Source organism: Diospyros lotus, chromosome 8, assembly GCF_014633365.1.
Source record: "Diospyros lotus cultivar Yz01 chromosome 8, ASM1463336v1, whole genome shotgun sequence".
Lineage (NCBI taxonomy): Eukaryota > Viridiplantae > Streptophyta > Magnoliopsida > Ericales > Ebenaceae > Diospyros > Diospyros lotus.
Genome location: NC_068345.1, coordinates 40,058,342 through 40,072,953, shown reverse-complemented (window position 1 = coordinate 40,072,953; position 14,612 = coordinate 40,058,342). Strand labels below are relative to the sequence as shown.

General features: G+C 37.1%; 2 protein-coding genes across 2 annotated transcripts; both read right to left on the bottom strand.

Annotated features, from left to right (window-relative positions):
- Positions 1 to 600: 600 nt before the first annotated feature.
- LOC127807855 (calmodulin-binding protein 60 C-like) lies at positions 601 to 8,931 on the bottom strand. The gene is made up of 8 exons (XM_052346015.1): positions 8,431 to 8,931; positions 6,435 to 6,510; positions 5,369 to 5,427; positions 3,426 to 3,919; positions 3,147 to 3,307; positions 2,859 to 3,062; positions 2,270 to 2,507; positions 601 to 2,128 (listed from the first exon to the last, which is right to left on the bottom strand). Exons 1-8 carry the CDS (start codon positions 8,544 to 8,546, stop codon positions 1,566 to 1,568), a joined length of 1,911 nt encoding a protein of 636 aa, XP_052201975.1. The 5' UTR covers positions 8,547 to 8,931; the 3' UTR covers positions 601 to 1,565.
- A 589-nt stretch (positions 8,932 to 9,520) lies between these two features.
- LOC127807856 (uncharacterized) lies at positions 9,521 to 13,785 on the bottom strand. Its single transcript, XM_052346016.1, has 4 exons — positions 13,556 to 13,785; positions 13,368 to 13,473; positions 11,381 to 11,501; positions 9,521 to 10,253 (listed from the first exon to the last, which is right to left on the bottom strand). The coding sequence occupies exons 1-4, from the start codon at positions 13,678 to 13,680 to the stop codon at positions 10,006 to 10,008; spliced, it is 600 nt and encodes a 199-aa protein (XP_052201976.1). The 5' UTR covers positions 13,681 to 13,785; the 3' UTR covers positions 9,521 to 10,005.
- Positions 13,786 to 14,612: the final 827 nt, after the last annotated feature.

The following is a 14,612-nucleotide window of genomic DNA, read 5'->3' as shown; positions in this document are numbered from 1 at the left end:
GTTATTTCTGTCACTGAAAATAAGCATACCTATATCTATTTTATTTGATTTTTTATTAAGTAATGATTTGATTGAGATCCATTTGTATTTGTGTTGAAAATCTTATGGATTTGAAAGTCTTGCATCAAATTTGCTTTAATTTTGCATTTGTATATAAAATATTTTATATAAATAAATATGTTGTGTAACTATATATTTTTACATTTTTTATGTTAAGAAATATATGCATAAAAACATTTAAAAATTTGTGAACGTTATGAGAGTATGAGTGATATTTCTTGTTAAGATAATAAAGTTTGAGAAAAGAAAATGACATAAAATATAAAAAAATTTATTTAAGATGATGTGGTATTCATATTCAGATTTTTAATCAAAAACTCACTAAAATTAATTTCAATAGAAAAGAAGTAATTGTCACACTATTTTTGTGAATTTTATATTTAAAAATTATATGAAATATTATTTTTAAAAGTAAAACTACAAAAAAAGATAACATAAAAAGCTAGCTGACTGCATATTAAAATAAAAGAAAGGTGCCAAACATATTAAAAACTATGTCCTAACTAACCATTCATACAACAATTAAAATCAAAAAGTATAGATACGATGAATATAATTATTATTAAACCTGTTATAAATTAATTAAATTTATGAATTTAATTACAAATATAACCCACCCTCACAAGATAAGAGGGGTTTGTGCATTAAAGACAACAGCTGTTCTCTCGATAAAATTTTCTGAAAGTATGCAAAATAGCTTAAAGGTTGACATATCAATACAGTGGCAGCATTTGCACAAGAAAAATAATCAACCAAGAGGAAGCCATCATGCCAAAACATTAGCAGACGCACTAATTAAGCAGAGGCAAGAATACCAGGACTAGCTGTTTCACTGAGAGATTCTACTTCTACATATAACTGTCTTAAATTATTGGATGAAAGGGGGATACAAACCAAACTTTGGTATGTTACAAGGACTTTTCTGAGACCTGCCCTGCAAAACTTTACCCTGACTTTGATTCGACTGGCATTATGCATCAGACAGAAAATGCTTGACGAAGGAGTACAATCAAAACACCTGACTACTGTGTCAGATTTCCACTAACACACTACAAATAAGAAACAGTAAGTTTCAACAGACTAACTATTAGAAAGCTATCTTGGTTTTACCATAAAGCTTAATAGGCAAGAAGAGATGGATCTTGCCAAAATTCCTGACTACTGGTCCTCCAGGTACCAAGCTGTGTCTCAGCGAGCATCTTTAGTTGTGTTGGAACTAATGCGAGAAGCTTCCTTGTAAGAGATAAAAGACAAACTGTTATTTATGTGGTTGGTAGAGAAACGACCTTACTGTACAGGGAGAAATTGTACAAGCAGGAAGGCACCTAGCAAGACACTGAGGGGTTAAGTCCAAAAGATGCCAGATTTTTCTGGGACCAGACCAACCAAATCTATGGCCATGGTCTAGCTCAAGTTCAATTTTTGGCAGTACACGAAATCAGACGAGGATAGAGTAATGCACTAGGAGGAAGCCTGAAGATACCAAAACCAAGCAGAAACGGAGTCTATAAATCATCCAACTCAACAAGTTGGGCCCGCCTCTCTGCAGCTTGCTTCCTGATGAAGATGCCCCATCTCAGGGCCGCCTTGAGCTTCAGCCACCCAACAACAGCTTTGCCAGAAGAGCGTGTCTGGTCATCGTCAAATACATAGTTTGATGATTGGTTGGGCAGGTATGGTGTTGATGGGTAAGGATAACCATCACCAGAGACATTAACAGGTGCGTGACCATGGCCACCAATGTTGATAATATGGAGTAGATGCTGCATGTCATCATTTTCAAGCATCTTGTGACTTCTCATGCGAATCTCCTCCTCTGAGAAGAAGTCCTCAAATCCCCTATTATAAGAAGCAAAATTTGATGTGCCGCCAGTCTGGAAGCTTGGCCCGGAAGATTGTTGTGGACCAAGGGCTGGCAAGTTCCCACTTCCAGAAGGCTGAACTTGTTCAGAAGCATTGACTGTCTGATTATGCAGAAGATATGAAGTGCCATCAAACTGAACAGGACTACTGAAGTTCATGTGCTGTGACTGTATCGGATATTGAGCATTCACGCTAACATCATGCCCTATTTGAAGAGAGCATGCAACGTGAGAACAAATTATGTAAATGGTAACAAAAATATGTTTGAAAAACTTAAAAACTCAGAATCTCTAAACAGAAGGTCTGTTTTGACCCACTCCTTAATTTCTATTCAAGTTTATCATACCTCCTGTTGTGAGGCCTGGATTCATAGAAGGCTGCTCTGGAGCAATTGAGGGTGGAAGAGTTGGTAGGGCAATCTGTGGGCCAAAGGAGTTGGAATAATCTTGAGGGCCAAATGCATCATCATTTTGAGAATCTGCCGAGTCACTATTCTGCTTGAAGCTTAGTAGAGACTTGCCATCATACTCGATAACATGCATCCAGTTATCATATGCTTTCTTCACCAGTGTGTCCACAAAGACCTGTCAGAGCCAAATCATCAGAGGAGTCTCAAGTCATTCTATTTCAGTAATTTTGAACAATACATATCTTTCTAAATTTCCTTCAAACATTGATTACAAAATGAAAAGAAAAGAAAGTTCCATTACAAAGCATGCATGAAAAGAAAGTTATTTCTCCAAAGGCTGTTTTCATTTGCGAACTCAGATATTCATCCCACTTTCAGGATCAGGAATATGGACTCAGTTGTGTAAATCAACCATTTTCATCTTTTTTCTCTATGATATGAACAAAACTCGCAAGTGGAGGTCCACATGTTAACATATTACACAAAACGTTATTAAAATGGAGAAGACGGTTTCAGTATTATATACCTTCTGACTATCAGAAAGAGAATCACCCGGATGAAATTCTCCACCTGCAATTAAGCCACTCAATTCATAGATGTTGTTAAAAACAACACCAACATTCCTCACATCATCAGGGTAGTAAACATAAAGTTTCCCACTCAGAACACAAGTCTTTGCGTGCTCTACAAGGATATCCCACATCTTATTAGACATTCCACTTCCCAGTATCTACAAAAAATTACGTTGGATCAATTTCTGTTAGTGCATGAATATAAGATATTCCAATTTGACAACTAAATATGCGATTCTTACATTCCTCAGTCTCTGTGAGTCTCTCACTACAAGACGTAGGAAGTCTTCAACCGTACGAATTCCAGCTTTGTTAAGCCTCTTGTGGAATGACCCATCTTTTCCAATCTTCTCTAATCTCCAGACCTCATCGTTTAGTGCAGGCGGATAGTGCTTCTTGTACACTGTAAAGTCAAAATAATTTTATGACTTGCCTCTAAATGTCCATCAGATACAGAAATGAAAAGGAAAGCACACGTGAAACAAATATTGAATATGTTTTAATGACATGAATGAACTCACATTCTCCTCTGTGATCCTTGACAGTGAAGGCTTCTGTTTTTGCCTCACGAATATGGATGCCTTCACAACAGCCTGAGGCGACTTTCAGACCTAACCTGAACTTTCTACTCCTTATCCAGCTAGAATTATCAGTAAATGTAAGATCCCCCAGGGTTCCTACACCCTCCTTCAATATGACCTGCAAATCACCAGCCAGAAGAGGCCTTTTTCCTTCACGCTCTTTCACTATATGTGAATCAAATTCTTCTTGAGTCCAGCCTTCATCATCCTCGTTATTGAAATCACCTTCAAGCACAACCACATCAAGTTTCACCATAGACTCTGGTCCTGATGCTACAACACGACCTGTGTTTGCATCCTGCAAAACAACATGGATTGCTGCACCCTGCTCCCCTTCTACTTTACCCCCTGTAAAGAGTGGGAGGGATAACCTGGACCTAAAGTGAAGCTGCAAGTTTCTTCCATCTGGCCCTTCTATTTGCTTTGGAGAGACCCTGCATTTCCCCTCAAATTTCAATCAAACAGGGAACAAACATTTGAAAAACAAAAAAAAAAAAACAAAACACGGAGAACAAGAACATCCTTAAACAAATAGTAAAACAGATTAATCAGAAAGAGATGCACAAGCCCTAAAAAATCTCCTAAATGTTGGCACTTAAGGAAATAGAGAATGGAATATAACCATTTACAACTGACAACAACATTCATCCATCAATAACTGAGAAATCATTGACATGAAAATTGTAATGATGAATAAGCCATGGGGAAAATAACTGTGTCAGTGACTGGACATACACATGGTATGATGCAGTCAAGATAACTATGGCCCACAAGATACATAAAAAGATATTAGATTTACGTGATTAGGAGTTATTGGTTTTATCTTAGTGTATTTAAATTTCTTTCTTTTCCTAAACTTAGTATATTTTACTTTTATTATAACTTCTAATAGATGATGTGGTAGAATTTGAGTGATCTTAGGTTACCTTATTAGATAGGATTAATTTTAAAAAGAGTTCAGTTGTTTTAGGAGTGTTATCAGAGCTATAAATATGGCTCAAGTGGCGTAATCTGAAATTATGGTTTTTTGAGAAGAATAAATGTTGAATATTTGAAAGAGTTGGAGTTCTCTTGCTTTCCCTACTCTTCTTCTTTCTTGACCCTTCTTTTCTTCCTGCCCTCTTCCATGCTATTCTTGTTTCTTCTGCAGTCACCATTGCAGATTCTTTTTCTGCATCTTCTCTTCTCCTAATCTTCTTCTACTGTTGCCTCTTCTCTTCTTCTTTCTCATACATGATGGCATCAAGCATGGTAACCTAAACAAAAAATTATCTTAACACTAATTCAGTGAGTATATATTTTAGCCAACCACATTCACCTATGCCCTTTTCATATAGAATTCCTGTTGGTTACAGTTAACTTGCAGGATATGCATGATGTAGCATGTTTTCAGAATACTTGAAACTAGAGAAGACCATTACAGTACAAGCCATGATAAAAAAATCCTCTGAAGACAAACAAAAGAAGTCAGCCAATTTAAAATGAGCAAATGAACATGTGATCTATTGATGAAGTAACCAAGTAGCAGTAAGCTCAATCAAACCTGTCTGAGTTATGCAGGGTCAAATGAGGCCCCTAGAGTTCAACCCTGCATGCTCAGCCCCATGATACTGGAAGATGAATGAGGTCCTAAATTGACAGGCTGCCCAAGCCAGAACTATTACAGTAATGTAAGTTCAATTAACACAGTGGTAATGCCAAAGACATTGAACATAAATTTCACAATCTTATTCAGTGAGATGTACAATTTTGCTACTTGGAGAAAACAAAAGAGTCAGAACAAACTTCACAAAATAAAACATTCCTTAGAAAGCAGATGGAAACAAAAATAATTAAATTAGTATAACTGATGTTGTTTAAATAGATCTAAGGAAATGCCGTACCTTCCAGCAAGTTTAGAGGGCCCTAACTTTGCTAAAGCACGCTCCACCTCTTCACTTACCTGTTCAGAGTTCAAGAAATTAAATACATTTAGAAACACTCAAGTAGCACAAACAAGCATATAAATCAACAATTATTGATGCATGTCCAATAACATCCATTGATGGTATGCTCTGCTCGAATGGAATGATTAAAGAAGACAGAATGGCAGACAAATTTGCCTCAACGATGAAGTATATTTCACTATGCCATCTTCCCCTTGAAGAATCCAGATGGGTTAGCTGTTTCATCTTGAAAAAGTATATTTGAGTTGGCCATAGCTACTAAACATGCATTTCTATTATTTTCACACCACAACACCATTAATACTCCTTCCCATGATTTCTCGAAGTTAACTATATGGAATAATTAAATTGGTAACAACCCCCCCCCACCCCCCCCCCCAAAAAAAAAAAGAAAAAAGAAAAAAAATAGAAACGTATATATACACATATCCATTGACACACAATGGATCTCTTCCCTCTTGGGTCTTAGTATACTACTTTTTCAAATGCTGAAATGGGAAATTCACCATCTGCAATCAACATGAAATTCTGGATATTCTAGAACTTCGACAAGCACCGTCATTTTCTCAATAATAAGTGTATGAGAGAGAGAGAGAGAGAGAGAGAGAGAGAGAGTTCTAGGTATGTTATAGCTACTCCCCAAAGCATTAATTACTGCGGAACACCAGTTTAAACTTGCTAATTCAGGAAGCCTCTTTTAAATGAATCCAGCTAACAGCGGGTTTCCAGAAAAAATAATATGTTGGACACATACTGCCAAAGATTTTGGTAAAGGAAACAAATCAAGTTGTGGAAACAACACTCCCCCAACCCTTGCAAAGCATGGAACCTTGTGCACTAGGGATGCCCTTCTTAAAAGGCAACAAATCAATGCTTCATATATTTGAAACATGTGAGATTCGTTACACATCTGTTTTGTTTTCCAAACTATATTGGAGCAAATGAAGTTGAAAGATAATTTCTCAAATAAAACAGAATCCACATGTAGGAAAAGCTATCTTACAACTCTCCGAAGAATAGGCTCTAGTGAGGAGCAAAGCTTCTGAAGGGTATCCACCTTAAGGGCTTCAACAATAACACTGTAGAGAACATAAATCCATCAATAAACTATATTTAATGCAACAATAAACTGGTTACAGAACAATAACCAGAACTTCAACACATGAAACAATTAGCCACATGATAGAATATTACAAAGGGAAGAATATTCAATTAGTAAGTACTCATGTTGATAAAGAAATCAAAACATGAGAAGATCTAAAAACATCAATCAAGACCAAAATGTGGTTTCAATAGTACCATTCAGGAACTAGGAGGAAAGCTGCCTAAGCTAATAGAAGCAAATGAAGTAGCAAGGCAAAGCATTGCATAAAGAATAGGAGGAAATGGCAACCCTCAACTGCCAAACAATCAACCTAAGGCTGCACCAAATTGAAACCTATATTACATCCAGCCACCCACCACTCTGATAATAACAAACTCAGCCAAATCAAATCCCACAACACGAGTGCCACTTCGGCCCGGAATAGCTGTCCAACCCACATTTACACCAGCAAGCATTCAGCTGAGAGAACTGTTGGAGCCATATCACCCATCTGAACTGGAAGTAATTATCAGAATATACTGCCAGGATCCAGACATCTTGGTTACCACTCTAAACAACAAATGTCCACACCAGTAGCCATCTGTCTCAAAGGTAAGTTTATAGTCAACTAGGGGCCATAATGGAAGGGTTCTATGTCGAATAGTGAGACACTACACACGATGTTGTACACCTCACAACATTTAAATAGTTAAAGAATAAAGAGCACAATTATTTCCTCAATAAGGCGTCTTAGAAAAATACCAAAACGAAATCAATATGTAAATAGAAGGTGCAGCACACTCTCACTTGAAAAAAGACATCCTTTTTATGCATTTGCCTTTTTACAGGCAACTGAAACCAGATTATATGTCCACTTCCACGTTAAGAATAACCTCCAAAAGCAAAAATGAATGAGACAAAGCAGAAAGCCAACGCTATTAAAGTAACACCCAAGCATGGATTTGGGAAAATAATTTCATGCCCCTCCACTTTCCAAAAAAAGGCCAGCTGAATTTTTTAAGATCACCACCCCAGCTTAATATTTAAGAGTATAGAGAGATAGGTATTAATATATGAGTTTTGTGTTAAGGTGAATTTAATACTCTTTGTTTTTAATATCTAAACACTTTTATTGATTGATAAAGTATTTCAAAATACAAAGTATTTATTACCAACTAATAAGGGCTTTTGAGTGTTAAAAAACAACGTGTAATTATTACACTTTATCCGAAAATAAATTGCATTAAATGCACCTTATGAAGTACCTTAAAGACACTTGCTAGCAAAACACTTAATATATTTTAGACTATTATTTTTACTCTTAATATGCTCCCTTGCGTGAAGCATAATTTCATGGATAAGGTTGGCAGTAAAGTTTGAAGTCATGAACTTTGTCTATTCTGGTACCCATATTAAACTATTAACCAACAACCCACCTAAAGACTTGAATTTGTAAAAGAAACGGGGCATTTATATATTTTATATTATTATATTCACTACATCTATACTTGTATCACGTTATACCACAAAACTTGAGGTAAAGCTTAATTCTTTTGACTAGTAAGCTTTCTACCATCCAAGATATTAATAGGAAGCTGACTTATAATTAGGTCAAACTTATACACATCTAAACCAGACAACTTATTTCCTTTCCCTTACCAGTCGCTCATATCATACCCCTGTTTGCGGGCATTTTCAGCATCAATTTCCCAAATACAACGAAGAAATCAGAAAAGGGGCAAATTTGCAGAAGATGAAAACGAAAAAAATCACACTTCATACTTCACGCCTCAATACAACAAAACAAAACTAAAACGTCCTCACAGCAGCAAATTTTGCAGAAAATGAAAGAGAGAGAAGGGGGGGGGGGGGAGGGGAGAGTGTGAGAGAGAGAGAGAGAACTTCGAGACATCACCTAGCAAGAGCAGGGCGTTTGTGGTCGCGAGGAGATTCGTCGGCGGCAGTAGTCGGATCCAGAGCTCGCTTTTCTCTGGTCATGCTGTTGGACCTCTCCATGTACCTGGTCTGCATTTTCTCGGCTCCCAAACACGCACTGGCAAGAAGAACAGCTCAGATCTGATCCGGAAACGCGAGAGCTTCGGTACTTGAGCCTGGGTACAGGGGAGGGGATAAAACTTTATCGGAGATTCCAACAGAAAGAGAGGAAGAGAGAGAAAGAGAGGGGCGGGGGAGGGACCGGGACTGGGAGAGAGAAAGAGAACAAAGGCGAAAGAGGAAAGCGGGAAAATTGAATCGTTTTCAGCAAAGTAAGAGGTTTCCAGGAAAGTTCAAAAGAAACGTCTGCGAATCTTCGCTGCTCCACTCGCACTCGCGGTTCAACACTGACGCCTCATCGTCCACAGTCTCTCCATGGCTCCTCCTCTTGTCAACGTGCATATATACACACAGTTCGTTCCCTTCTCTGTCGTTTTGCTCAGCCAAAATTATATATCATGTCGTAGACGTTACTAAATTTGACATTTTTATTAATAAAATTTTATAGACCCTATTTTATTGTCTGCAACTGCACCGGGCAACAGTATTTAGGTGATACTGGTTCGTTGGTATTAGTGATTGGATTTGGACGGCGATTCCGATGATGATGGACGAATCTGGGCCGTCCGATTGGGCTTGTCAGGTTTACTCTGTTCTCCAGGATTCCCCAACGTGATTTTTTTTTTTCCCTTGCCATAGCCCATAAAATACAGCATAGTTTCTAATAGATGTAAAAATATAATGAATGAAGTTTACGCCATCCACTCCCATCTCTATTTAAAATATAAATAATTTCTGATATCAAAGGTTGCATTGAATATTGTCTTCTTAGGCGACACAATTTGATAATCGGCATAAAATCAGCGTTACATTTACAAAGAATTAGTGTATAAATTTCTTGTACACATAACATTACCAAAAGTTAGATAGTTTCCAACCGAGAATTAAGAATATTTAGAGAGAGAGGGCTAGGGGCCAATTATGGTAAAATGGAACCGCCGTCACCACGATAAGTTACAACTTTCTGCTCTTTTTTTTTTTTAAATATTTGTACCACCAAAACGAACCACTTCCCCCCACTTAGGTTAGGTTCCGAGAAGCAGCCCAACAAATACGTTCTTTCACAGTCCTAAGAAAGAATATTCAAAACCCGTTAACAAATCCAATAACAACAAAGAAGAAGTTCAAGGGTGAAACAAATAAAATAAACTGGGATCCGCTAATGCAGCCGCCTTGTGAGAAAGAAGGAAAAAACCATTTACACACATGATGAGTAGCATAGAGTAGGTGCTGCGGGTTCTCATCAATAGCAAAATAGCATCTGGTACTGGTATCCCATTTCTGATTTCTGTTGAAAGGCCCCAATTCCCCACCACCTAACTGCCACAATAATACTGAGACCAAACCTTAGTTTGTCTTCAGCAGCCCAGTAGGTTCAAGGAAAAAATGATTAATCAGAGACCTGGCAAAGGGGCAAGCACACAAGAAGTTAAGATCAGTGTTTCCCTTTTTTCTTTCCCTTCTTCTCGACCCTTTTGTTATGTGGCTTTTTTCGAGGTTTGCTGCTTTTTGCAATTTTCTTGAAGGGCTGCCTCTTGCTCACATGCACGTTCCGGAGCTTCTTTAAGTTCCCTTCAATGGACCCGACTGCCTGAGGCCTCTGGCTTGGAGTTTCTTCGTCACGTGATATCTCACTCGTTGTCACTGTAACTTTCACATCACCGCTGTCATATGTTGTCATTCCTTCAGCCAACAAACCCAAAAAGCAAGATCAGATTACAGAGTATGGGGTAACGAGATATTGCATTTCATATGTACTCTCAACCATCTTGATGGCATTAATACAGTAAGACTCAAAACATTTCCTTGAAGCTTCGACAATATGTCAGTCACACCTAATTTCTACATATAAACACACCAACATGGTAATAGCTCACTCATTGTTCTTTGTGAAGCAATAGATATTATTTTTCTATTACAGGCTGTAGGAGGCGAGCCCTTAATTCTCTGAGAAAGTTCACAATCCCAACAAACATTACGAGCCTAACAAGCATGTATAAATAGTACTACATAAACCACCACAAGGCGGAGAGACACACTCAAGGCATCAAGTCAACAACAAAGGTAGGTACTTACAGGAGCTCAACAACTTGCATGTAGTTGTGAAGGAGTGTTTCGTACATGCAACAATTTCACACCACCCACATAGATGGTAGTATATTTGGACAGCAAGAGGGTGAGGGAGTGTCAACATGAACACTGAATGCTAAACCACCTTCGTGTAATCAAATCTTAAATTTTGCAAACTTCCCTAGCGCTTGCAGAAAAGGGTCAATTGTACCTTTTCAATAAAGCATTACACGACATTGTGACCTTTTGTACCAAGCGGCTGCCATCAAGCTTGAACATGCATCCTCACATATGGCAACCACGATTCTACTGTTGCATTAAGCAACTGGCCCTACATTTTCATCTAAACAAAAGGAAGACAGATTTTTTTTTTTTTTTCTTTGCATTTTGTCTCCCTCCTGGTCTCATTCTACTAACATAAACAAAGGAAAGTACCTACCTGAAATTTATCTGCTGTTGTCTTCTTTTATTTTCAGTCTTTCAACAAATAGCATACTAAACATTTCCCAGCTAGTGCATCCTTTCTTGACCTTTAAAGTGCTTGGGCTTGTTTTCATTTTCTTTTTTCTTTTGTGGGAAGAAGGGGGGGGGGGGGGGGGGGGGGGTGTAGGTTATGATGGTTTAAGCTACCTATGTACTTGGACAGTCCATTAAATATTGCCCCTTTCATAAATTATGATTACATCTTATAGAAAAAAAAAAAAACCACCAGTGGCTTTTAGAGCTTGCTAGAGAATTACCTGAAACTGAAGGAACTGGCTCACTTTGTTCATCCTGCTCAGAATCATCCAGCACTTCATCAGGTCCTGCACTTGAGTCTGGCAGAGCTCCACCATAAACCAATTCCTTTTCCAGTTTTCTCTGTGGAAAAACATGTAGATCTATAAAGATCAAACCCACATGAAGGCATGCAAATGATGACAATAAAGCCTATAGTCATTGCAATAACAAATAGTAACTGTCACTCTAGCCTCATTTTATTAGTTGCAGATCTAGAATAACAAATTGATTTCCTCAATTGGAATTTAGTAAGGCCCAACTAATATATATTGACATCCTTTATAAATATTTCATCAAGAGAAACATATGAAGACACAGGATCACACAACTACTTAACTTTTAAGTATTGATTAGTTATCCTTAAAACTCATTTTAATGTTTATGTTTCAAGCAATATTTCCATAACAAAGTATCTACCATTGACTATTTAGAGCCTGTTTGATTTGCTGTCACTTTCAGATCTGTTTTTATTTTACCTTTTTTTGAAAGGTAAACAGGAAACAAAGTTCAATGTGCTGCTTTTGCTTCCAAAAAAGTGAATGCAATTCTCATTTTTGGGGAAAAATGGAAATTAAAAAAAGCTAGTTCCGTGTTTATACCTCCAGCTACTAACCAGTCACCACTAAAACTTTAGAGTTCAAATAACAACTTCAAAAATTGTTAAAAAGAAAAAAAATCAGATGTTATACTTTGACAGAATCAAATCAAATCAAGACCTAGCGAAACCAAATTTTCATTTTCAAACTTGCACTACATGCCTACTAGAACATCTTGATTAGTGACAAGTAAAATGCAAACACAAGGCCAAAGAATTGTGTTGTAGACAACCTATAAGATCATGAAGAGTATCAAACAATATTCAAGATAAAAAAATGCAGCCATCAACATGTTTGGGTCAAAGAAAATAAGACAGCATGACCAAACTATCAACTCCAGGAAAGTGAGATAACTAAGAACATAAAAATATGAACTAATAAGTAACCAACTTTTTTGAACAGATCAAAGAGGCCCACAAAATGACAACTAGCCCACCAGTTGCAACTATTCTAAATTTTTATGTATTGTCAAATGGGATTTCCATCCGAGAACAACTCATCAATGGCATCATGGATGAGAGTAAGGATATTGGAAATTATAAGAACAGTGAGCAGGTAGAAGAAGAGTTGACAAAGTTACAAATTGAATTTGGAAAGGAATTTGGGTAGTTTAAAAAACTTTGTGAACTTCCTTACAAGAAAGGAAAGAGCACTGAAGGAAACCATAGCATTTTCTCTTATAGTATAAAGACAGGAAAACTGATAACTCCGCCTAAACTGCCAAGCTCCAACTCAAAAGACCAGCCTGTTGGGTGGGGTTGTTACCTATTCATATGGCCCTGCATCCCCTCTCTAATTCCATTTGAGCTCAGACATCCTAAGCATGGGCATGCAATCCTGCCTTTCAGACTTAGGATCATGCCAAATGAGTACAATAGAAGATTAAAAGCATACTACTGCTGCTGACCTATTGACTTTAAATTTAGGGGCATAGAAATAGATGGAGGTTTAAACTTCGTGTAGCCGATGCCACCTAGTGGGGTTAAGGCGTGTGATTGTTGTTGTTGTGATGGTGTTGCTGACCTATGCTTGGATAGTGGAGAGGAGAAGGGTATGATTTTTCCCATAGAATACAATTCTGCAATTAAAAATGTAATGATATAATTTGATCGACTTAGTCATGTACACTGTTTCTCGTTCTCTTTCAGGATATTTTAGCAGTCGACAAAATTTTGTTAATCTAACACCTATAACACAAAAGAAGCGAATCCCCTTGTCACTTTCATTTCCCCCTCCCCTTAATTAGCAATTTCAAGTTATCAAAAACGACTGAAACACAACGGACTTGGTCCAGAATCCAGATTCAACTTCAGTACAAGCAAAAACCAATCAAATCGGCTTAAAATCCGACCTTTTTACGCTCTTGGATGCGCTTTCGGCGCTGAGCTTCCACCAATTGCTGCTGCCCTTCCTTTCGTCTCTTCTTCTTCCTCTTGTGAAACCCGGTCACAAAGTCCCTTTTCAAAGCCAAAACCCTAGTTAGGCTACACAATCACAATGCCTATAATCCCCCACATTTGGGCGTATATAGTGGTTTACCTGAGGTCCTTCTCGTCGAAAGAGACGGCGAAAGCCTTGTTCTTGAGGGCCCTCTTCTTTATGTGCCGAGCCCGCGGCCGCCGAAGCTCTCCTCCTCCTTCTCCGCCGGCTTCCTCTTCTTCCATCACCGCCTCCTATTCTTCCAAGCGGCTAAACCCTCGCTTGACGAGGACAAATATTTCGGTCAAGGTTGGTGTACGTGCTGCTTTATTTGCTTGTAGGTCGCCGTCTCGTATTGGAAAGAATCATGCTAGATGCTAGATGTGTATATCCATTTTATATATCTTTGATTATATAAGGGGTATTATAATTAAAATATTTTATGTCTCACATGCACCTTACGTGTTTCTATGCGCTCGCCTCACATGTACCTCACGCGCTTCTATGCGTCTCATGAGGGGTATTTTTATCATAATACCCCATTATGTAGTTCAAGATATACAAAATGAGTGTACCAACTATTGGTACACTTTTGTATATTCATTGGGCTATATAAAGGTGTACAAATGACAAAAAAATCCATCATGAGATGCATAAAGGCGCGTGAAGCGCATGTGAAACGCAGGGTATTTTGATCATAATACTCTCTTATGTAGCACAAGATGTACAAAATAGTTGTACATCTAGCATGATTCTAAGGTATTTGCTTGTATTACGCCCTCCATTACCCTTATCCCTACGATTGCATGGAAATAAGTTGGAAGTGTGGTTTTAGTATTTTAAAAATATTTTTATAATTTTAAAAAAATTTCAAGATAATTTTATAATATTAAAAAAATATTAAATTTGAACAGAGATTAGAGATGGAGTTTATGACTCTATCTCAAATTTTTAACTTATTTAATTTTTATATTAAAATTAATTATTTTTAAGAATTATAAACCATCTTTGATGAAGATGATAATGATGAAATTAAATATTTTTTTATAAATTGTATTATAATTGAATTTTTAATTTATTATTTATTTATAATTAATATAAAATTTATATTTATTTAAATATATTATGAAATTTATGTTTATTTTTATATGTAACATAAAGTGTTACTAAATTAGAG